The 26,280-nt window shown below is 40.5% G+C and overlaps 1 protein-coding gene across 1 annotated transcript in view; it reads right to left on the bottom strand.

Moving 5' to 3' along the window:
- Positions 1-26,280, bottom strand: part of LOC149787617 (cytochrome P450 3A24-like) — a 122,263-nt gene that overhangs the window by 24,164 nt on the left and 71,819 nt on the right. The window contains exons 9-11 of the mRNA XM_089973794.1: positions 20,456-20,564; positions 18,947-19,104; positions 18,182-18,270 (exon numbers count right to left, since the gene is read on the bottom strand). Coding sequence (XP_089829920.1) covers positions 18,182-18,270; positions 18,947-19,104; positions 20,456-20,564 — 356 coding nt within the window. The remainder of the gene's footprint in view (positions 1-18,181; positions 18,271-18,946; positions 19,105-20,455; positions 20,565-26,280) is intronic.

Below are 26,280 nucleotides of genomic sequence, written 5' to 3'. Positions count from 1 at the left end.
GTACACAATGTCAACTTAGTGAAAGAGGAAACTTCTGAACGAATTGTAATTTGTAAATTAGTAACTAAACGATTTAAATTCGACACTGAAGTAAAACCATGCCTGTGCAAACGGTACATTTCTTGTGTCAGAAAGAGAATTTAGTATGACCTATTCATGGACACTTTACAAGAGAACATTCGTGCTTTGCCTGTGGAGTTGAGAGAACGCATTTACCGAGAGCTGGTCAAAATACAAGTCAAACGTAAAGAACAGTTGCATCCGTTACGTCACCAGTGTTTGAACCACTGGTACCTGAATGGTATAAGAGAACTGATTCGTCAGAAATTGTTTCAGTGGTCAGATCTTGTTCAACACTTTGAGTTAGTGAATGATCGAAATGTTCATCATTTTGGTTATTTCGAGATTCATCTAGTGCAACGCATTGAGGAAGACGAGTTAAAGGATTACAAAGGTCTATTACGTGGAATCTGCTTTGCGGAAGAGGAAACTTCTAAACGAAGTTTGAACTGTAGGTTACAGTATGCAAGATTTAGATTCCCCACTGGAGAACGAAGATCTCTGGCTAGAAAGTACGTGTATTGCTTCCGAAACAAAGAGACTATAAAAACAGGAATCCATGCCACGACTTTTATCACATGTGATTGAACAGATTCCGTGGAAGGAACTCAATGAAAATATTCAAACCGTGGATCATTACCATCAATTATTACAAGAACTGTATCCAATCAATTTGGGACGACGCATAGTGTGTGTCTTAGTAACTTGTTTTCTGGGATTTCGTTTACCAGCCGATTCCTTGTGGACTCTTTACGAACAGTACTTACCACCCCAATGGCCTTAAATGGTCACGAAAGACTCCTTTTGCTCAAAGCCTTGCGTTTTCATTTGGATACTTCTCGACCTCTACGGGAAAAAAAGATTCGTCAACTTTTAGCTACCTAAGACGTGTATGACGATGTGTGTGTAGCTTGTGACTTACACCCCCACTGGACAGATGTCCGTGACTGGAAAAAAGGGGGTTTTGAGGCTTGGACCCAAGAAGTGGCCCAGTATGCACGAGAGTTGTTCAAGGAAAAAAGTTACTTTTCAACCTGTGTTAGTGACAGTGCCAGAAGAAGAAGAAGAACCAGTCACCCAGGACAGGACTGTCGTGGACATGCCTGAAAAACCCTTTCGGGAGGACACTTGTGTGACCTAACCCCCTATAGAACTGGTCAGAACCTTACCCAAAACATGTTGTACAGACACTTGTTTCTATTCCACGTTGATGATTTTGATGTGCCTTTTATCCTTGTACTTAAGCCAGGTGGGAGGCTTTGTATCTTAGCCATTACTTTAACATGCTCATTGCTGGACATAGCGGTTCAGACAAAACCGAATTCGTCAAACGTTTGATCGAACATAAACATCATTTGATCGATCGACCACCTCAGCGCATCGTGTGGTGTTACAAAGAGTGGCAATCGGCGTACAGCCTCTTGCGAGAAAGTCAAGGCGATTCCATCGTGTTTGTGGAAGGCATTCCTAAAGAAGACGACGGCATCGTCTCTGACTCCCGTCAAACCCATTTGGTAATTTTCGACAACATGTTAGGAGAAGACGAAGAAGAAATTAAACTGTGGTTCACGCGCAAAGGGCATCATGCTAATGCCAGTGTCGTTTACATCACCCAAAATTTGTTTCAACAAAGTAAAGCCCATCGCACCATCAGTCTCAACGCGCATTACGTGGTCTTGTTTAAAAGCCTTCGAGATAAATCGCACTGGGGCCAAGACGGAGGGCCTGTCCTATACACGTCCTCGACTTAACCGCACCAAAAAAATCTATAAAAACCTCAAACACTTTTCGTCTGTCTCACACAACGTCAACATGACGTCCCTTCAATCACATCTCCCCGTCAAATTGATTCGTGCCTTGTATGGCATCAGTCGAGAAAAAAATCCACAAATACGGGCTCATGTCTTAGAAGCTAGTCTCAAAGAAGTCTTACGATGGTTCACGGTGACGGCACGTCAATTACTGCAAGGGATCATTCAGATTCCTCATCAAACCAAACGCTTTTTTGATCGAAACAAAGTCGCTTTGACCCAACTGGCCGATCCCCGCATCGACACTCAAACCAAAAAAAAAAATCATTTTCAAACCTGGAGGGAGCGGTACTCTAGGAGGGGTCATCATTCGCTCTCTCTTAAGATGGGATCCTAATGCCACCAAACTTCTCCCCAAGAAAAAAGTCAAACGAAGCTCCAAGAAGAAGAAGAAAAAGACCAGGTCCCCAAGGAGACATGTGTCTCCAAGAACTTCTCCAGTGGCGGGACCCTCCTCTTACCAGACACCACCCCGGAAAAAGAAAAGAAGCCCCCAGAAAAAGAAGCAGAGAAAAAGTCCGCAGAAAAAGAAAAGTCCACAGAAGAAAACTAGTCGCAAGAGAGGCACTTCGACCAGGACGCAACCTTACACTCGCAAACCACGACCTGCCACGGCGGTGACCGCGTCTCCGGTAGCCTCAGGTTCATCCACTTCTCCGTTGATGACACCAAGAACTGAAGAGTACTTGGAGACGTTGATCACACCAAGAACTTCTCCGTTGATGACCCCAAGAACTTCCCCAGTGGCAGGACCCTCCAATTTAGTGTCACTGGCTGCTGGTCACAAAGTACCTGCTCCCAAAATCAAAGTTCAAGAAAGATCGGGCATGTTACAAAGTTTACTGGATTTGTCCAAGCAAGAACTGGCTCGATTTAGTCCGTTACGTACCCCTGCACGACGTGTCATGCCTGTCCTGAAGTTGATACGACGTAAAGACAATCAGTGGCGACGCGTTCCAGTATAAAAAAGGTGTGTGACCAAGTAGGGTATCAGTGTTTTGGTGCTCCTGAAGATGTTACCCTCCAGAAAACATCCCTCTTCTAAACAACCCCAAGGAAAGAAAAGGAAAGGACTGCCTCCTCGTTTAGTCAAACATGGGGACATGTTATCTGTCCTGTCCAAAGCTTCTTCACCCCTACGAAAAAAACTCATTCAATCAGCTTCCAAAGAGGTCATCGATGCCGTGTGCGAATGTTGTTTGAACGTCTTGAAAGGCACGATCCCTTTGTCCAAACACCAGAAACAATGCTTAGGCAAACATCGTCACGTTCTTCGCCAAATGATTCAAAAAGAAAATACCCCTTCGCCAAAAAATGAAGATGTTGGTCCAACGTGGAAGAATTTTACCTCTCTTGTTAGGCCCCTTACTGAAAGGAGTCTTGGGAACCATGTTGGGAGGACTGATGGCAGCAAGATAAAAAGACGCTCTCGAGACCCAAGATCTCACAGTCGACCCTGACATCCCATGGAAGGACGAAAACTAGCTTTAGTGCCTTACAAACGATGGATGGAATACCATCGTCGGCAAGAACAACGCACCCCGCATTTACCTCCCAATCCCCATTTGAGCGAAATGTCCCAGTTACAACATGAATTGCAGTCCTTGATGGATCGCCAAGATTTGTCCGAAATAGAAAAATCGCAAAAGTACGGTCAACTCTTGCAACGACTGCAACTCTTTCACCAGAAATCTTTAGACGAAACAGCTCTTCCTACTCTGAAAGATTTTAAGAACTTGATGAAACGTCCAGCACCATCACCAATACCACTACCACCACTACCAGTGACCAACACAGAAAAAGAAGAAGGGTTTCAAACTCCACCTGAAAAGGTACGCAAGTTAACAACACCACCTACCTCCAGAATTGGATGGATTAAAAAGATGATGACCACCCCTTCTTCATCACAAGAGAAAAAGAAAGTGAAGACAGGTGAAACAAGAAAAAATATCCCCTGTTCAGACATCCTCCTCATTGACACCTATTGCCGGTCGCACACGCAAAGCATTGCAATCCAAGAAAGTACCCCAAGAGAAAAAGAGTAGCATCTTCCAAGAGTGGGTGCCTTATTAACACACAAGCAAAAAAATGGAAAAAGTCTTAGCCAGCATTTACTACGATCCGTCCGATCCTGCAGGTTACCCAGGAGTACAAAAATTGTATCGTGCTGCCAAAACTCGACTGAAAAGTCTCCGTTTACCTCAAGTGCAACGATGGTTACAAGAACAAGCTACCTACACTTTACACAAACCCATTCGAAGCAAGTTTTCCAGAAGCCGCACCCGAGTGGAAGGCATCGATCATCAGTGGCAAGCCGATTTAGCCGATGTCTCTCATTTGGCCAGTTACAATCGCGGCTACAAATATTTGTTTTGTGTCATCGACGTCTTTTCCAAATTTGCCTGGGTCGTACCCTTGACTTCCAAATCGAGCAGCGAGTTAGTGCGAGCCCTGCAACGAGTGTTGAAACAAAGCGGTCATCATCCTCTTCGATGGCAAACGGACAAAGGCACCGAATTTGTGAACCAAGCTTTCCAAAAAGAATTAAAGAAACGTGACATTTATATTTTTACCACCGAGAATCCTGAAACCAAAGCCAGCATCGTGGAACTTTTTCAACGCACGTTTGAACGAACGCATGTGGAAATATTTTACGCATCACCACACTCTGAAGTACATCGACATCTTACCGCACCTGGTGCAAGCGTACAACCAATCTTACCATCGAAGCATCGGACGTGTCCCGCAAGAATTGACTCCCGAGAACGAAGTGTTGGTGTTTGAGCGCCTGTTTGGTACGACCCCGACGAGGGCTGTCCCCAAGAAAAGTGGAGTGTTGACCGTAGGAGATTGGGTGCGCATTGGCAAAACTAAACGCACTTTTGACAAAGGTTACTTACCTAACTGGACCACCGAATTGTTTCGTGTCACTGGACGAGTGAATGGCCGTCATCCTGCCGTCTATAAATTAGAAGACATGAACGGAGAAGTGCTCAAAGGAACGTTTTATTTGCCCGAGTTACAACGTGTCATCAAAAAAGAAGTTACAACGTGTCACCAAAAAAGAAGACGACGTGTACGACATCGAAAACATTCTCGAACGCAGAACCCGTAAAGTAGGCAAACGACGTGTCAAAGAAGTTAAAGTACGTTGGAAAGTATATCCACCCAGTTTTGATTCTTGGATCGACGCTTCGCAAGTCATCGACTATAAAAAGAAGTGACCATCATGCCCTTTCACACAGACGCAGCTACGTCGACCGCTCCTTCACCCAGTTCTTCTCTGCAAGATTTACAAAAACAACCCTTGTGGGTGTGGTGTGGATAACGTGTGCCTAAAACGCAAATTGTCTTTTTCTGCCAAATCGTCGTGGTGTATTGTGTCATAGGGGCAGCCATTCCCAATCTGAGTTTGCAACAAGGAGACAAACAATTGTGGACCATTTTATTGAGCAGTTCCATCGGTTACCTGCTTCCTAATCCCTCCCTGAAATTCACCTCGAACGGGAACAACGGGAACCTTGTGTCCAGTGCCAGTGCCAGTCACCACTCCAACAACAACAATAACAACCCTATTTTGGGCGGAGACACTCCTCTGACGTCCACTAACCCCTCGGACAACCACAGAACTCTGGAATTATGAGTCACCAAAACCAATTTTACTTAACCTTACCCAGTGACAGTTCCATGGAGGTGTTTCCCAAGAACACGTTATGCTGTTACACGGCCAAATTACCTCAGGCCATCCCATTAGATCACGAAGCCCATTGCGAAGTGGCTTCGGTAGAAATCATTCACCCGACCCAAGTCCTCAATGTCCTTCCCAATCAAAATTCTTTTACGGTGGAAGTTCATGACGAGCAAATGCAAAAGTACTTGAATACCCATGTCAATTATTGTCATAAAGTCTATGATGACAAAGCTCAAACGTGATCCTACCAATTGTTCGTTCCCCCAGACTATTATTTTAGTGGTCAATATTTGGTCAGCACCATAGCCTCCAGGTTTAATGTCGTGTTTCTGAAAGCTTTGGAAAGTGTCAAAAAAAGTGTCACCCTGGAGTACCACAAAACAGCTCGTCGCTTCCTGATGAAATTTCCTGAGGGGAGTAAAATCATGTCTTTCTTATTTTGTCCTGAATTGTTTCCATGTTGGGCGGGGACATGGAGCTGAGGAAGATAGTAGAACAAAAACAAAAACCCGAATTACCAGTCATTTCCGACATCGATACTTTTGCCAAGATTTTCGTACCCCGGTAGAACTGAACCAAGGCCTGAATTTGATGTTTGTGTACTCCGATGTGGTGGAGTATAACGTGGTGGGACACACCTCTGTGCCGTTACTGCGTGTCATTCCTTTCAAAGTGGATTCTGCCACGGCCGCTGACGAGGAAGGTGGAAACACTTATCACGTCCACCGCGAATTTGTACATCCTCACTATTTGCCTGTCAGCAAGTCGTATTTGGACACGGTCAACAATGCTATAAAAGGAGATCTGGGACAAAATATTCCATTCACCAAAGGAAAAGTCACAGTGAAACTCCATTTTCGAAAACGGTTCTCTCACGAGTTGTAAGTCATGTATCCAGTGTACCGAGGGGTTGCTCGACAGCGGGGACACGGCTTAGGAGATATGCTAAAATCAGCCTTTCGTTCGGTGGCTCCGGTGTTGAAACCGATGGTGACACGCCGATTGCACGCCTTGAAAGATGCGGCACTGACGCAAGGCAAAGAATTTCTCCAAAATGTCATCATCGACAAACAAAACCCCAAAGAAGCTTTCCTGAGGGCAGGCAAAAATGTCTTGTTGCAAACGGTTAAAAACCTTTTGGGCCGACGAGAAACTCCTATAAATGCCCTGCACGCTACTGAGTCAGGCATTCAGCAAGGACAAGGCAGAAAGAACCGACGAAGAAAACACCCTTTCACCAGACTTCACACATCTAAGGCTAGAAAGGCAAAGAAAAGAAGAACCCTTCGAGACTTAGACGTTTTTGATTATTGAGACATAGAAAAAATGATGCACCGAGAATCTTGCGCTTGTTCCAAGTCGGAACTGGAACTGTTTGCCATGCCCCACACGATGATGACGATGCAAGAATCCCAGTGGGTGGAATTTCATCCCGTCTCGTCTTTGACCGATTCAGCTCCCATCGAGTTTGATATCAAAGGTCAGCCCGAAGATTACATCGATCTGAATAGCAGTTACCTCTCCTTGAAAGTCAAAGTGATCAAAGCGGCGGACAGCACCAATCCTGGAGGCGACGCTAGAGTAGCTCCTGTCAACAATTTCATGCATTCCTTGTTCAGTCAAGTGGACTTGTACTTGAATAACAAACTGGTCAGCAGCAGCATGGATACTTACCCATATGGTGCCTACCTGGAAAATCTCTTGGCGTACGGAAAAGAAGCCAAGAATACTCATCTGGATGCTTGCGTGGTATGGAAACCTGACACGGCAGGTGTAGCCACGTTTAACGATACAGCCCTGACAGAAGATGACGATCCTCACAATGTGGGGTTTAACACACGTAGAAATAAAATTCTGCAAGGGCGAAGTTTAGAACTGATGGATCGTTTGCATTTGGACATGTGGTTACAAGAAAAGTATTTGCTGAACGGGGTGGATATCCGCCTGAGACTGAATCGTAGCACTCCTGCTTTCCATTTGATGGCCCATAACAGCGAATACAAAACTTCCATCCCAGAAGCCAGGCTCTACGTACGACGTGTGGAAGTGTTACCCAAAGTGGGAAACGACGTCAGTAACACTTTGAGCAGAACGACCGCCAAGTATCCGATACGACGCGTAGAAGTGAAAACGTTCACCATTCCTGCTAAACTGCGATCCATGATCGAAGATCATCTGTTCCAAGGCCAGTTACCCAAACGTTTGGTCATTGGTATCGTCAGGAATTCAGCTTTCAATGGACTTCACAGCGAAAATCCTTGAGTTTCAGCATAACAATGTGTCCAAGATTGAAGTCAGTCTCGACGGCAAGACCTTGTGTACCCGACCTTTCGAACCTGACTTTAGTGGCAAGAACAATTACTTGAGATTGTACTTGTCCTTGTACGAAGCCACCGGACAGTTAGGAACCAACACCAGTCACGGTATTACGTACGAGGATTATGCAGGAGGTTATGCTTTGTGGGCTTTCGATTTCACTCCTGACCAAGGCAGCGACGAGGGACATTTCCACCCTATAAAATCCGGCCAGATTCGAGTAGAAATTCAGTTTTCAAAACGAGACCCTGATGTAAAGTTGAACGTCATCCTGTAAGCCGAATTCGACAATACCATAGAAATTAACAGTTTGAGAGAAGTCATTCAAGATTTTTAGAAACCATGGAAGACTGTTATCCCTCTTTACCTAGTGAAGAAACTTTGGACATGAAATGTGAGGAGACTGTGGAAGAAGAAGAAGTTGTCATGATGAAGTCGAGATGGCTAGAACAAAAAGCCCATTTAGTCTCCTGTTTTGCCAAACACTTAGTCGAAAAAATGACGGAATTGATCAAGAAAGATTGCTATGGATGTCAAAACGATCATCCCAGTCAAATTCAACACGATAAATGCCTGATGCTGAGTCAAGAAGAAAAATTGGACGACTATCTGGACGAAGCTTGGAGTCTCATCTCGGACGAAGTCGTGTGGCATCAGTGGTATAAACACTTGCGTGAACATTCTTGTCCACCATTAACCACTCAAGAGATTCATCGTATCGAAGCTGTCCTGAATCAGAGTGGGGAGACGAAGCTAAACGCCTTTTACTTGTCAGACATTTTCAAGCAAAAAGTCAGGATCGAATTGATCACTTATTATTACCTGTGAAGAAGAAGAAAAACAACACACAAATCAATGGATACTTGGGAACTTTATTACCTTTTGAACCACAGTTCGTACACGGCTTCTTGGAATCCTGTCGTCTGTGCTAAAGATGAACTCCCTCATCGCAAACCTCAAGACCATCAAGCTTATGTGATCAACACGGACGAAAGTCATCTCCCAGGAACTCACTGGGTAGCCGTCTACTTTCCTCAAGAAGGATGTGTGGAATATTTCGATTCGTATGGATTGCCTCCTTTGGAAGACGATATCATTAACTTTATGAGAAGAAATGCTCAGACCACCCGATTCAATAATGTGAAATTACAAGGCACAGATTCCTTGGTGTGTGGACAATATTGTGTGTATTTTCTGCATCATCGCAGTCAGGGCTATTCCTTTGAACATTTAGTGAATCAGTTTGATCCTCGTTCTTCTTCTAGAAACGATGTGCAAGTAGATCGATGGTTTTGTGACCATTATACTGGTCTTTTGTCTCAAGCTAGGAAACGTAGTGTCCATCAATGGCCTAATGACTTCCAACAGTGGAAATCACAATTTCATTTACAACGTTGTCAGCCCTGTCCAAAATAATGTGTGAGTTGAAAAAAAATGTTTGGTATTTGAAAAAAATGTTTGATGTTATATTGTTGGATTATTGTTAAAAATGTTATAGTTGTTTGTTAGTGTTAAGTGATTTTGAATAAAAAATGTTGTGTTTTGAAGAAAAAATGCCTTTGTGGTTTGTTTGGCTGTAGGAATTTTGATTCATGCTCTTTGACTTCTTACTATCCCTCTCATGACACTCATTGAATGGTCCGGCTCAAACACCGTGTGGGGATGTTTTCCTTCACGTCCGCGCTTTGACTTTAAAAACCGGGGCAGTTTCCAGTCTAACCATCCATTGTCGACTCATCCTCCTACGAAGATGTGCTCCAAACTAGCTAAGCTAAACGAAGCCTACGTGAATTTGCATAGGGTCAGACACAGTCTGATACCGAAGCCTGAAGAGACAGAGAATGTGAGAATGTTAAAAGTCACTGAAGACCTAATAGAAGAGCTCTTCAGAGAAGAAGTGAACAGGGAGAAAGAAGAATGGACAGAGAAGTACAGACTTCAGAAACAGCAGAGAGAGCAGCAACAGCAGCAACAACAGAAACCTGAACCTGACAGAGGCTTTGTCGACTGTCGTATCGACACCAAAGAGTTCTTCTTCTCTTTCCGAAGAAGCAGACCTATCGTCAGAAAGTCTATCGTCAGAGGACGTCGCATTCTTAGAAACCAAAAGATCGCCCTAGCTTCAACTTCGCACACAAAAAAGCCCTTTTCAGGGCTACCCAATACTCTAGAAAAGAAATAACAATAGATTTGCCAATGTATGTATGTAGAGTAGTGTGAATATAAACAATGACTCTTTTTGTGGTGTGAGTGTATGTGTTTGTGTGAATAGTAGATAATGATAATGTTTTTTGCTGTTTGACGTGCGTGGAGAGTAGATTTGGGGTTTGATTTGATTGCTTTGCGTATGTGAATAGTACATTGAAGTGATTCGTGAAAATTTTTAAATTAGTAATGGATAGTAAAAAAGTGAGTGAGTGTTTCTTTTAGGTCCGCGCGTTTTTGGTCAAGATCTAGGTAATATAACTTTATATAAAGTAAATCAAAGACCAGTTAAAAATATTACAAATCACTGTTTGGGAATTATGACGGCCGGCTCGGTCTCGTGGGTTCACAGACTGACAGCCGTTCATAGCCCGAATAATAAAAACCAGTTAAGGACGAATATTACAAAATCACTGTTTGGGAATTATGACGGCCTGCTAGGTCTCGTAGGTTCATAAACTGACACAGCCGTTCATAGCCCGAATAATAAAAACCAATTAAGGCCACAAAAAATTAAAATAGGAAAATATGAATTAATTAAAACAGGACTCCATAATAACATACAAACAACCATAAAACAAGTTTTCATTCCAAACCAATAAGATAAGGAATCAAAATAAATAAGGAATTCATGAAGAAAAAAAAAGAAAAAGAAAAAAAATATACTCCTAACCGTCTCCTTGTCTCTAAAACAACATCTGGCTGAACTTTTAAATCAAGCTTCCACAGCTATTTCTACTAACATACTCAGCCAAATCCAGGCAATGTTGGCAGACGACCCTGAAGAATTTGAAACTTCCACGCTGGCAGCGGCCCTGTAAGTATCATCATCCAGCGGCGATGAAGCTGATGAACCTGCACCACCTAAACAGAGTGGAAAAAAGGAAGGCTCTGTCTACCGGAATATGGGACTGGGAAAGGCAATTGATGATACCAAAAAAGCGGGCCACTTCGTCAATGCCACAAGACCAGGTGTCCTAATGTGACGTCATCGCTGCCGACCAATCGTAGCGGGAGTCACATACTGCTTGGTTTGACACCTGGGGCATTTCAATCCTACTAAGAAACACGAGTGTGTGGTGTGACTATTCCCACTCATGTTTATTAGCCTTTCAGTCAGGTTGTTAAGGACTAGTTAGTCCTACACCTGAGTGGCTAAATTAAAAAGTACTCTTTGAGTACATAAAAGCCTGGGGGATGAGGCTCCTTTTCCCCCAGGAGTAATTAAAAATCACGCAGTGCGTGAATAAACAAGTGGTACATGTTCAAAAGAACGAAAACCACTATAATCCAACTAACTAACTTTTGTCTTGGGGGATGTTTTCCTTCACGTCCGCGCTTTAACTATAAATTGAAAATCGCTAGGCAGTCTAGCTACCCTTGTTGATTGATCAACACTAGAAAATGAGTAGAATGAGCAGCAGACTGACTAAATTCATGAAACTTCAGATGCATCTGGAGTATGCCAGATGCCTCCTGAACGAGCTGGCCGCGGAGGCCCTTGTGGAAGAAGCCAGGATAGAACAGGAGGAGGAAGAGAGAAAAATGAAAGAAGAAGAGGAGAGAAAGAGAGAGATCATGTGTCACCCTATGATGAACCCTGTGTGCAAGGTGACACCTGAGGCAAGGACATCTCCCCAGCCTGTAGCTGAACCACAGTCACAACGTGAACAACAAGAACCAGTACAGGACCCACAGGAGGTAAGGAGGCCAGTTGTTCATCCTCGAGTGTGGGATAGAAGACAAAGAAGACAGAGGGAACAAGAAGTGTTCACTATTCCGCAAACGGAGGAATGGGATAGTGAAGCCACTCAACCCCCGTCTGCTCTTCCAACGACTCAAGTGAATTGGACCAATGATTGGAGTAGACGTTGTATCTGTGGTGCCAGACCCGGAAGGTGCCATCATTAACCAGGTGCCCTGGAGTTTAAAAAACAAACAGTCCTTTTCAGGGCTACCCAAACCTTTAGAAAAGAATTAGTAATCTATTTGCCAATGTGTGTATGTAGAGTAGTGTGAATATAAACACTGACTCTTTTTTCCTAGTACGAGTGTATGTATTAGTGTTTGTAAGTGATCAAGTAGGTTTGTGTGAATGGTAGATTATGGGGTTTTGTAAGTGCTCACGTACGTTTGTGTGGATAGTAGATTATGGATTTCATTTTAATCCTTTGCGTGTTTGAATAGTAGATTTGGGGTTTGTTTATTGCTGGTTCACGTATGTGGATAGTAGATAATATGAAATGAGAAAAGTAGGGGATGTTTTCCTTCACGTCCGTGCGTTGTTTGGTCATGATCTAGGTAATATAAATTTTGTGTTTTAGGGGATGTTTTCCTTCACGTCCGCGCTTTTCGTATAAGAACCCACAACGTTCGTCATTCACACCATTCTGCAAAGAATAAAAAAGAAGATGGCTTCGAACCACCTTGATAAAATGAAAAAATTGCAAGACGTCCTGGACAATTTGGGTATGATGGAGCAAATGTTGGTTAACGTAAACGAGGATCACTATTCTTATAGTCCCCATCGAGTGAAGATGGAGATTAACAACTTACGAAAACTAAAGGACATCATTAGTAATCTGTTAAAAGAAATAAAGGAGGAGAAGGAGGATGAAGAGGAAAGGATAAGGATGAGAGCATAGAACGAAAAAATTGAAAAAGAAGAAGAAAATGAGAAGAGGAAGAAAGAAGAGGAGGAGAAGAAGAAAGAAGAAGAAAAGAAGGAAGAAAAGAAAGAAAAGAAGAGAAAAAGTGTAGAACAGAAAATAAGAAGCTGGTGGAGAAATAGAAGAAATTAGAAGAAGAAAACCAAAGGCCCTTTTCAGGGCCACTCCAATCTCTCGAAAGGAGATAGACTTTCAATTGCCTATCCCATTTTTTATTTTATGTGTGTGTGTGTGTGTGTGTGTGTGTGTGTGTGTGTGTGTGTGTGTGTGTGTTATATCCTTCTCCCCTGTTCCATTTCCATAGACCCATCAGGTCTGGACCATATTAAAATAGGGTCCCGACCCTATTCCATTTCCCTTGTTAATTTCCCCTTGTCCTTATACAGACCCCCAATTTATTCCCATGTTAATTTCCCCTTGTCCCTATACAGGCTCACGATTTTTCTCCATGTTAATTCCCCTTGTCCCTATACAGGCCCAAAATTTATTCCCATGTTAATTCCCATTGTCCCTATACAGGCCCACGATTTTTCTTCATGTTAATTTTACATAGTCCCTAAACACGCCCAAGGGGTGTTTTAATGCTAATTCCCATAGTCCCCCTATCGCCCCACTTCACTACTATCAGATATTCTAATTAAATACTTTGATGACATATATAGTCAGTTTTGCTCAGTTTTCCTTTAAACTTAATATTTCTGCGCCCTTCCTAGACCCCACATCTCTACCAATCCAAAATGGTAGCGATGTGACTTATCATTGTCCGTCATGAAAGCCTTGTTGAAATTTGCAGTGTAAGAAGTTAAACAAAATGTGCAGGTGTAGTATGTACAAGCAGGCAAACTTCAAAGTTATGATTAAAAAAAAATTCTAAACTGTAAACGCTATTGGCAGGTAAACAAATATGTTCAGGGCCAATAAATAAAAAAATTGCCAAATCATGTCCTACAGCGAGTAGGGTTTGTGTTAAATCGTCAGTGTCATGTAATGCACTAGTTTAAAGAAATTTATGAACATTGAAAGTAACAAGGAGGCCAGGGAATCGACGTGGACACCATGATTAAAGAATTACTAAAGAACTTTAACACTAAATCCATAACGTCATTTACTGCTGTGTCTCGCTGATCATTAAATTGGGTTTGGCGAAACAGGAGTTTATTTAAAATCAATAAAGATAGACACGTATAAGCACATGATTATGATTGTGCGCCTGTGCACGCATTTTTATATGAGGATATAATAATAAAAAAATAATTTTCATTTAACGAGGATAATACATCTTGTCAGCAGAGACTCGTCTGCCATGCGGTATTCAATTTTTAACACGCAATTTATATTTAAAAGAATCACTTTCACAAATTCAGGTCGTCTCACACACGTACTTACTGAGATTTTAGATGGATTAATATCTGAAACTATAGTAGGCAACGGGTACATACATGAAAAATATACTATACAAAGGTATACACATTTCAGTGTTTCGTAAGTCATATATACATAGAATAAAATAAAGATAATATCTGGATCCAATTTGATAATTCTGTATTGAGAGGCTTTATTTTATCATCTCAGCTGGTCATGTAATAATTGTCTTTAGTGAGATACAATCAGGTTCCTCTAGGGTAACGAATTACAAAAGGTAGGTGCAGATACAATAAAAGAACTTTTGAAACGTTAAGTTTTCCGCCCAGGAATCTGGAGTTAGTTATTATTTGTCGATCTGCGACTACACTCAGTCTTTGATATCCTGGTTAAATTAAGTTAGAGATGGAGAAAGGTGTTTCAGAGATTTATATATAATGATTCCTTTAAAACAAATGATACATTTTTGTACATGCAGCCACTAGTGGATAGGCGCTACCTTTCTTCGATTGTCTTATATTTCATTATTGATACATTGATCAGTATTCTCTTTTTTTGACATTAGCATTATAAATGTTTGAGGTCGATTTAAAGTTTGTTTTCAGTAGAAATAAAAATCTTTAAAATTAATAATAATTGATCTGGTAGGTTCGCTTTATTTAATCGATAGAATTCACTGGTCTGTATGTGTCAAGTCAGTTTTGCATGAATGCTATTTGTCGTAAACTTTATCGTGACTTACGGAGGAGTTGGTACATGTTAAGCTATAATAACAGATGATCACTGACATGTTTTATTCTTCTTCAGTATTTGTTTAAATAACAGATAGAACACATACGGGTTGATAATTGCATTCGTTTTATTTCCTTTATGAATTGTGAATAGGTTGAATAATTTGAAAGACGCTGGCAGTCTGGGGGGTGTGATACTAAAGCAAATTATTATTTTTTCAATGAGTCAGAGATAGAAAAAGCCGAATTTGAAAACTTGGGGGTCAATTTTATCAAGACCCGCCTATTCGTTAGTGTCATTTTCATTTATTATATATATATATATATATATATATATATATATATATATATATATATATATATATATATATATATATATATATATATATATATATATATATATATATATATATATATATAGTATCAGCTAAGGTAATGACATTGGCTATTGAAATTAACATGATCGGGTGCCCTTTCATTTGTGACAACAGTAAGTTTATACATGTTAGGCTCTGTAGAATTATCAAGTGTTTGGGAAATATTAGTAAAAGAAAGGGTATTTTAGTTGGATTATAATCTCGAGATCATCAGTCTAATTAGTGCCATTAACTATATGTTCGCCTCAATTCGAAGTACTTGGCTGGTTGAAGTTAGTTCTCGCAGGTGATTTCAGGTGGAACTGCTATAAGCGTTCAAGGCACTGACTTCGTAGTAAAAGGAACTTTATGGATTTGCTATTGACGACTATTGACTATACTTTCAAATGAAACGTTGTTAAAAGAAATAGCACGGTCATGTTTATTAAAGTAAAGAAACGTTTCACACAGTCAGGAACAACCTTAGCAAGCGCGGGTTCCGATTTGGATCATTTTGGCGGAGCTCGCTGGATTTATGCGCGGGTCCCCCTGTGAACACGGCATTTGGAAATAAACTTTTAAACAAGTTTTATATGATATTGAACTTAAAATTTTCTTCCATCGCTTTAAAATTACTTTCTCTCTCTAGATTTTTTTTTTACAAATTTACTAACTTGCGGGGCCCTTGTGAAATATGTCAAATCGGCCTAAGGCTAGCCCTGCATACAGTCCAAGTATTGTAGTTGGATTTTTTGTGCATTGAAAGTCTTAGCTGGTCTATTTTGGGTAACGTGTACTACATTGAGGTTGATAAATTGCATACTTTTAAAAGCCAAATGGCCTGCTGGGTATACATTTTCCAATCGGTATAGAATCGAGGACATATCTATTTTCTATTTGCAAAGTAGATAAAGATAATAAACCCTTTGCACGCACTGGAGTAATTATTACAATGGACGGCAGGACACTTTGAACAAATATCACCGATAAACATGGTACATATTTTTGACTGAGGTACATGTATTATCGTTGAACCCTTATTGATGTACCCAGTGTTCACAATTACATTTAGGTACATTACGTCTGTATTGTCATCATGCCTGCCTTGGTAACTAAGCCATGTAACTGTTATATTTGGGTTTCTTTCTCACCCATAACGACGTAGCATTGCACGTATGTTTTTTTTCTTCTTCTGTACACGCATGCAGATTGAGATACTATAATTGTACCTTATATGTTGTGTAGTGCAACCATTAGTGTAATAAAGATTTTGTCATTGTTATTGTTACCTACGCTGGCATTGTGTAGCTGAGTAGTGATGGCTTACATTGGTTACTTTTTAGCTTATGAACGGGAGTAACCTGGTGTACGTTTTTAATAGGTTTGATGTGCCAGGATATATCAGATGAATCAGATCAGAATGATAGAAATTGGATGGTAGCTGACCCGAACTTAGCAAGAATATGTTGTGGTGTGGTAGTCTGAACAATTTGGAAATATTTACTAGTAAGTCATCATACTGTGTCCACGTCTTGGAATAAGGCCAGACACAACGACCTAATCTAACGGGTAATTAGTTGTTAAGGGACTTGTATTCGATCTCAATCTGATTAATTCTCAGCATCATGTTCCCCTACTTGTCAATAAATGCGTGGTATTTACTGAGATCGTGTCTCTTCAATTCTGTTTTGAGATTGTCAGTGGTGGCACTCGGGTATACTTTGACACGTACGTCACGTGAACGTGATCTGGTGGCGTTTCCTTTCAGGATAGATGGTCCTGTAATCAAAGCAGTAGCGTAGCACGAAATTCTGCCCAACCCAAGAAACTTCATTCTGAGGCACGCTCTCTGTAAAAACTTTGTTTGATAGGAAGTTATTTCCCCCACAGGGCCAGAACACCCCTCTTTGCTGTGGGGTGCTTAGGCGTTTTCTAAGCCACTGATATTATCAGGGTCATTGTTGGTGTATGAGTAAAATGGCCAAATCGATTTAGAGGCCGTTCATAACTTTCTTCTGTGTGTATTGGTTTGTCAGTCTCTGAATTCTCCCAGTCTATCTGGATTGTGGCCTGACCTTGGATATTGTGTATTAGTTTTTATCAGTTAGGTCAGGTTTAATTTTATTCAGTAACAGAGCTATTTTTGAATTCTTTTGAAGGATGGCAACAAGTTTTTGCCGTCCGCTTTCTTAGGCTGTATTGAGGTTGATTCATCATACACAGCCATGAATTGTGTGATGCTAAACATACATACATACATACATACATACATACATACATACATACTTATGTGTGCAGGAGATTTTAAAATATGAAGGCATTATCCTTCCTGTAGTTGACCTCTTATGACGGAAAATAACAGTCATAAAGTTTCGCAATGATTTGATTTAGGAAAACGACAACAATTCCGTTTTCTCGAAACTGTTTTTGATGCCATCGCCAAAAGTATGAAAGGAATATATCATGTTACATGTATCCGTCCCTCAGGAATTTTGCTTCCGCTCAGTACTTTGAAGAACGTTTTGGATTCAAATCAAATTCACGAAAACTAGGCCAAGTTAGATTTTAACTAATTTCCCTTGATGTGTCAGTGTTACTTGCCTTGTTTGATAGATCCATACCGTTACATGCTAAACTTTCGTAAATTACTTTATACTGGAAAACCTGTTACATATTGATACACGTTTTGTTTGCTCCAAGCTTGGGCTCAAAACCCCGATATTAACCATGATACTAAAGTTATAGCTTTGACAATGGAAATATGTCAGTAATTACAGACTCTAAAATAAGAAAATCATTAACGTAGAATGAATTTTACTCGATTGTTACAAAATATATGAGTGGGCTTGAAGATAATGTTTGAGTTTATAAGGAAATAGTTACGATAATATTCGGTCGGGTTCCATGTTTTAAACTTGTAATGCAGAATACTTTTAGTTTTGTCCATTATTTTGTAATGAGTGAACACATATAAACGTACCTCAGTGCAGGTGTGTACATACGTAGAGACTCGTTCACGGTCATATCTAAATAAGTTAAATTGAAGACGTTGTCATAGGTTGGCTTGCTCTGAAAACAGTAAAGTGCATTTGTTGTTACCGTTTATGAAACTCAGTGATGATGTAAGAGAACCAAATATGCGTTCATGGAACACGAATGTCCCACCAGTTTTGAACAGCTTACCCTAAATGCAAAACTTCACTATACGGAAGGACTTGGATAACGCATTCTAACGAAACCATATTACGTGGTAGAACCTAAAGGTGTTATTTGAAAGGCCCAAAGGGAGTATGAGATATTTCATTTGGCCTAAGAAAAGTAAAATGTGGCAATAGTTAACCAGGCTATCTGGATTGAAAGACATAGCCAAGATGAATCCCAGTCAAATTTGATTTAAATCAGTCGGGTAGTCTTTGACAACGACTTGAATAAAGTAATTTTATATCTTTTAAGTAACGTATTTGCATAAACTTGAAGTATACAGTGCTATAGGAAAAGGATCCCTTTTTAATGTTTTTCTGCTTTTGCAAACAATGACCTTACTTGGTACTAGATATGATCCTATCTAATTTGGTTTCAAGATATGGTCGAGTGTCTTTATCCAATAAGGTTTCCGTTTCAAGATATGGTCGATTGTCTTTATCCGATAAGGTTTCCGAATCTCGTTTTTCTTAAGTGTTCAATCTACCAAGCATATCAATCGATAAATCAAATAAAGGATATAGTGCAATTTATCCAATGTTACCTCGCCAAGTTCTTTGTTGATTTCAATCCGTAGGCGATCCTGTACGTCTTGATTAGTAGCCAGGCAATATGACGCAAATGTCAGAAGGTTTGATGTCGTATCGTAGGCAGCAAGGAAAAATGCGACTGCATTAGCAAGAACTTCCGCATCTGTCATACCTGCAAATGAGACAGTAGTTCAAAACATTTTTGTATGCAGATATGTTCAACCAGCTGATGGCTCACGGGCTCCATTAACCTGCCAGTCTAGCTTCCAAATATTGTACACCAATATACTGCCGACAAACACCACAGCTGACTTGACGTGAGTCACTGAAACATGCAGTTACGCTCAAAAGTTTGTCGGAATATTCAGTGTTTTGTTGTTGTTTTTCGTGGTTTTCTCGGCATTTTGAATTCATTTTTTGACTATGCCAGAAATATTTGACTTGAATATGTTTCCCAAGAAGAAACCAAGGCAGCGGAAACGGGCTGGCCTATGCATGCATCGAACCCGCAATTCTTGGACTAGAAGTCCTTCGCTCCACTAACAAAGCCACAGCGGTTGCAACATTCAGACCTGTAACTTTGACAAATTTTCTGATTTTCAGTCGATAAGATGTCGATGAGATGCACACATTCAGATAGTTGTTGTTTTTGGTTACTTTTAAAATAATTTTTTCACCACATTATTTGCTATATCATGCAGAGGACACATATACTAAGTGCCTTTCCCAAGGAAACATTGAGGAAACGGCACAAGGTGGCCTGGACATGTATCCAACCCAGACCCTTTGATTAAGAGTCCAACGCTCCACCAACTGAGCTACATCGGCGCAAGTATATGTAACTTTAACGCTTTCCATCAAGTTTTCATGAAATCTGCAGAACAAACTTACACTTTAGATCACTTGGAAACTGGGTTTATCATATAGAAGAAAACAAATACATTAAACATAGAATTTTGAAGTAATTAGTATATATAGCTTAATTAGCAGGTTCTAATCACCACGGTACTAGACTATTTAATAAGTTCCATACTAATTACGTTCGGCAAATGTGGGTATGTGAAACAGCTTTCTGATAGCTTCTCGTGGGTCGGTGGTTCTTTCAGGGGTTTTCCTGGGTTCTTACTCCACCATTAATACTGTCCGCTATGTATAGCCTTTCTTGTACTGAAAAAAGGCGTTAAACCCAAAAACAACAACTATAACAACAACACCTAATTACGTATCTTATGAAACATAAACAGTAAGTCCAAAATACCGATTAAGTTAAAAGAAACATGTACATAGTCGTTGATGTACTCTCACGTTAATAAGAAAATAACTTTGTTCGATATTTAATGAAAAACGTATCGTTCTGTTTATTTGTTTATTTTAATATGCCAATTTTACAATTTTATAATAAACATTTAACTACATGGTATACTGGGACATACAATAAATTTAGAACAGAGAGAAATCTTGCTTGCAGTGTTTAGTGATCAGAGATTGAATTGCAGGTTCATTTAAACATGAAAAGAAGATACCTCGCTTTTTGTAGGCATCAAATTCAAGATCCGTTCCCTCGTTATCATCCGTGTCTCTTCCTTCTTCCTGGTGGGCGTTTATCATTAGCTGGAGAAGATCTCTGTAGGCCTGATGAAGAGAAACTATAGTTGTTGAGGTGCAGGAAGCCACACAGGTAAAAATCATTGGCAGTCATTGATGTATTTATTCTGCTTGATTAGAAACTTCGGGTTAAAATTGTTGTACAAATTTGGACGTAAAATGTGAGCTTTAAGCGTGCAAATTCGGATTGCTGAAAAGTGGAGGCCGACTGTGTGTTTGTGTATCTGCTGAGTGATATTGAGGTGGTACAGGCATAATCATCTAAGTTCATGTGACTGGAATACATATTCGAATTGTGTATTTTGTATATCTGCTAAGTATGACTGTGATGGATTTGGGCATACTTAAGTTCGTGTGGCTGGAACACATTTTCATATTGTGTATTTTGTATATCTGCTAAGTATTACTGAGGTGCATTCAGGCATACTCATCTAAGTTCATGTGTGAAATATGCTCACTAGAAAATGGTACACCGCAAGGGGGCGTACTCACCCCCACACTCTTTAACATCATAGTATACGACCTAGACCTAAACTTAACTTCAAACAAAATTGAAATATCACAGTTTGTGGACGACAGTGAGCTATGGAGATCAGGAAACCCCGCAAATCACAAAGTAATCAGTGAAATCCAAAGATGCCTAGATAACATAGTGCGTTTGTCAGATAAATGGGGGTTCAAATTATCCCATGAAAAAACTATTGCTATACTATTTACACGTAACCGTAGTATAAAATTAAAATACCCTAAACTCACCATCCAAAATAAAATAATAAAATTTGTCAAAGTTACACAATTCCTGGGTATGTACTACGATGAACACCTTAATTGGGGACAATACATAAACAATCTAATAAATAGGTGTAATAAAGATCTAAACATAATGAGAAACCTTAGAGGGACCACCTGGGGAACATTATTAACATTACGTAGAGCACTAATAAGATCAAAATTAGATTACGGAAGTCAGATATACAACTCGGCTCCACAACACCACCTCAAAAAACTAGATACGATCCAACGAAAAACACTAATTATCTGTACAGGCGCTCTTCCGTCTGTATCATTAGCTGAGATCCACATTCCAACTGGAGAACTACCACTGCACCTAAGAAGACAGGAGCTAATCCTAAGATATGCAGCACGAATAGCAACCCATCTAAGTACACACCCCACCCGAATAGCCATTGATAAATGTGATAAAACATTAAGTAGCAAATTAGTTCCAAATACCCCTGCAGGAAAACTAATACACCAACTCCCAAAAGCTAATTTCCAGACTGAAATCACTGAACACCTTGACCCAACTCCCTGGATTAACACTAAACCATCAGTCAACACTCAAATCACGAAACTTGGTAAGAAAACGGATCAAGAGCTAAAGATAAAAACAGTTATAACAACGGAAATTATGGCCAAATATCCTAAGTAGTGAAGGGGGGCATTATAGGGACAATGGGAATTAGCATTACAGACCCACCCACCCCGGGTCACTATAGGGACTATGTAAATTTAACATGGGGAAAATTGCTGGGTCACTATAGGGACAAGGGAATTTAACATGGGCAATAGAGTCTGGGTTTGTTTAGGGACAAGGGGAATTTAACATGGGGAATAGAGTTTGGGTTTGTTTAGGGACAAGGGGAATTTAACATGGGAGAAAAAAAAACTACTTTAGTGACAAGGGGAATTTAACATTGGATTTTTTAAAAAAACAACTTTTTAAAAAAGGGGTAGGCAATGGAAAGTCAATCTCTTTTCGAGACCTATGAGTGGCCCTGAAAAGGGCCTTTGGGTTTCTTCTTCTTCTTCTAACTCCTTAACTTCTTTATCCATCCTCTTATTTTTTCCATCATTCCTTTCTTCTTCTTCTTTTCTGTTTCCGGTATCCAGTCCGGGTGACCCATGGCTCGGAACTTCTGTTGGATTTTCATCCAGTTAGCGTTTAGTTTCTCTAGTTCTTCCTTTTTCTTTCTATTTCCTTCTTCTTTTCTTTCCTTTGACCACTTTTCTTTGATCTTCTTGACCTCTTCGGTGAGCACATTCCTCATTACTTCTTCCGCTTTCTTAAGCTTGTCTAAGCCCCACTTCACAAAAGACCAATATGTCCATTCTACAATGTCTTCTAAAAAACACCTTACACTCGTCACATAAACTATGGCTTCTTTCAACTTGCCCACTTTCACATACGGTGGGTTAATGAAACCTCTGATTGTCTTCTCCTCATCCTCTATCATTTCTTTCACAATATCGATGGCTAAGTGGAGGCTGGTTACTTGTCTTGAGACGAAGTCTTTTGTCACTGCATGCCTCCATTTCTGTTCAAGCCTTTCTGCTACATTCAATCCATCCACCATCCAATACCAACTTCCCTTAAGGTTGTTATACAAAGCTGAAGCTGCTGACATCTTCTTGTTTGCTTATTCCGTGGAATGGGCTCCAATGGCAACATTGTTAGTTTTATAGTTAAAGCGCGGACGTGATGGAAAACATCCCCCTAAAGCCCAAAAGTTATATTACCTAGATCATCACTTAAAACGTGCGGACGTGAAGGAAAACATTCCCTACTTTTCTCATTTCATATGATCTACTATCCACATACGTGAAGCATCAATAAACAAACCCCTAATCTACTATTCACACACGCAAAGCATTAAAATGAAACCCAAATCTACTATCCACACAAACGTACGTGAGCACTTACACACACACACACACACACACACACACACACACACACACACAAGGAAAAAAAAGAGTCAGTGTTTATATTCACACTACTCTACCTACACACACACATTGGCAAATCGATTACTATTTCTTTTCTAAAGGTTTGGGTAGCCCTGAAAAGAGCTGTTTGTTTTTGAACTCCAGTGACACCTGGTTAATGATGGCACCTTCCAGGTCTGGCACCACACACCCATCTTCTTCCCCAGTCTCCTTTCACCTTTTTTCTTGGGAGTGCAGAGGCGGGATAAATGGCTTCAGAATCCCAATTTTCTGTCTCTGGGATTCTGAAATTTCTTCTCTCCTTTTCCTCCTCTTCTTTTTTTCTTCTTTCCTCCTCCTCTTTCATCCTTCCCTCTTCGACAATGGCCTCCGCGGCCAGTTCATTTAGCATGCGCCTAGTATATTCCAGGTGCATCTGGAGTTCTAGAAGCTTTAGATTTCTGGTATTCATTGTCTTGTCGACGAATGAACAGGGTAGCTAGACTGCCCAGTGATTTTCAATTTAAAGTAAAAGCGCGGACGTGAAGGAAAACATCCCCCTAAAACAAAATTGATCTTATCTAGATCATGACCAAAACAACGCGCGGACCTAAAAGAAACACTCACTCACTTTTTATTCTGCCCATCACTATTCTAAAAAATTTTATTAAACAAATAATATACTATTCACATGCGCAAAGCAATCCAATCAAATCCCAAATCTACTCTCCATGCACGTCAAACAGAAAAAAAACATGATCATGATCTACTATCCACACTAACACAGACACTCACATCACAAAAGAGTCAGTGTTTATATTCACACTACTCTACCTACACACATTGGCAAATCGATTGTTATTTCTTTTCTAGAGTATTGGGTAGCCCTGAAAAGGGCTGTTTTTTTTGTTTGCTATGGCAATCTTTTAGTTTCTAAGAATGCGACGTCCTCTGAGGATAGACTTTCTGACGATAGGTCTGCTTCTTCGGAAAGAGAAGAAGAACTCTTTGGTGTCGATACGACAATCGACAAAGCCTCTGTCAGGTTCATGTTGCTGCTGCTGCTGCTGCTGTTGTTGTTGTTGCTGTTGCTGCTGTCTCTGAAGTCTGTACTTCTCTGTCCATTCTTCTTTCTCCCTGTTCACTTCTTCTCTGAAGAGCTCTTCTATCAGGTCTTCAGTGACTTTTAACATTCTCACATTCTCTATCTCTTCTGGCTTCAGTATCAGACTGTGTCTGACCCTATGCAAATTCACGTAGGCTTCGTTTAGCTTAGCTAGTTTGGAGCACATCTTCGTAGGAGGATGAGTCGACAATGGACGTGAAGGAAAACATCCCTCTACGGTTTTCGAGCCGGAACGTTCAATGAGTGTCATGAGAGGGATAGTAAGAAGTCAAAGAGCATGAATCAACATTCTTATAGCCAAACAAAAGACAAAGGCATTTTTTCAAAACACAACATTTTTTTATTCAAAATCACTTAACACTAACAAACAACTATAACATTTTTTAACAATAATCCAACAATATAACATCAAACTTTTTTTCAAATCTCAAACATTTTTTCAGTTAACACTCTACTTTAAACAGGGCTGACAACGTTGTGAACGAAATTGTGATTTCCACTGTTGGAAGTCATTAGGCCATTGATGGACACTACGTTTCCTAGCTTGAGACAAAAGCATAATGGTCACAAAACCATTTATTTACTTTCACATCGTTTCTAGAAGAAGAACGAGGATCAAAATGAGTCACTAAATGTTCTAAGGAATAGCCCAGACCGCGATGATGCAGAAAATACACACAATATTGTCCACACACCAAGGAATCTGTGCCTTGTAATTTCACATTATTGAATCGGGTGGTCTGAGCATTTCTTCTCATAAAGTCAAAGATATCGTCTTCCAAAGGAGGCAATCCATACGAATCGAAATATTCCACACATTCTTCTTGAGGAAAGTAGACGGCTACCCAGTGGGTTCCTGGGAGATGACTGTCGTCCGTGTTGATCACATAAGCTTGATGGTCTTGAGGTTTGCGATGAGGGAGTTCATCTTTAGCACAGACGACAGGATTCCAAGAAGCCGTGTACAAACTGTGGTTCAAAAGATAATAAAGTTCCCAGGTATCCATTGATTTGTGTGGTTTTTTTCTTCACAGGTAATGATAAGTCATCAATTCGATCCTGACCTTTTGCTTGAAAATGTCTGACAAGTAAAAGGCGTTTGGCTCCGACTTCTTATTCTGGTCAAAGAGAGATTCGATGCGACGGCGCTCCAGAGACGTTAATGGAGGAGAAGAATGTTTATCCAAGCCTTTATACCACTCGTTCAACACGAATTCTATCTCGATGACACCCCAAGCTTTGTCCAGATATTTGTCCAATTTTTCTTCTTGGCTCAACATCAGACATTTTTGTCGTGTTGAATTTGACTGGGATGATCGTTGTGACATCCATAGCACGCTTCCTTGATCAATTCTTTCATTACATCTGTCAGGAATGTAGCAAAACAGGAGACTAAATGGGCTTCTTGTTCTGGCCATCTTGACTTCATCATGATCACTTCTTCGACTTGGGATTCTTCTTCTTCTTTCACAGTCTCCTCACATTCCATGTCTAAAGTTTCTCCATTAGGTAAAGAGGGATAACAGTCTTCCATAGCTTCTAATAATCTAGAATGACTTCTCTCAAACTGTCGATTTCTATCGTATTATCAAATTCTGCATACAGGATGACGTTCACTGTGTTCCCTGCATCCAGTGGACTCGCAAACTGAATTTCCACACGAATTTGGCCGGATTTTATAGGGTGGAAATGTCCCTCGTTGCTGCCTTGGTCTGGAGTGAAATCGAAAGCCCACAAAGCATAGCCTCCTGCATAATCCTCGTACGTAATACCGTGACTGGTGTTGGTTCCTAACTGTCCGGTGGCTTCGTACAGCGACAAGTACGATCTCAAATAATTCCTGTCACCAAAGTTAGGCTCAAAGGGTCGGGTACACAAGGTCTTTCCATCGCGACTGACTTCAATCTT

The sequence above is a fragment of the Sinohyriopsis cumingii genome, chromosome 11, assembly GCF_028554795.1.
Source record: "Sinohyriopsis cumingii isolate HCF-2022 chromosome 11, ASM2855479v2, whole genome shotgun sequence".
Taxonomy (NCBI): Eukaryota; Metazoa; Mollusca; class Bivalvia; order Unionida; family Unionidae; genus Sinohyriopsis; species Sinohyriopsis cumingii.
This window is presented reverse-complemented; position numbering and strand designations above follow the sequence as displayed.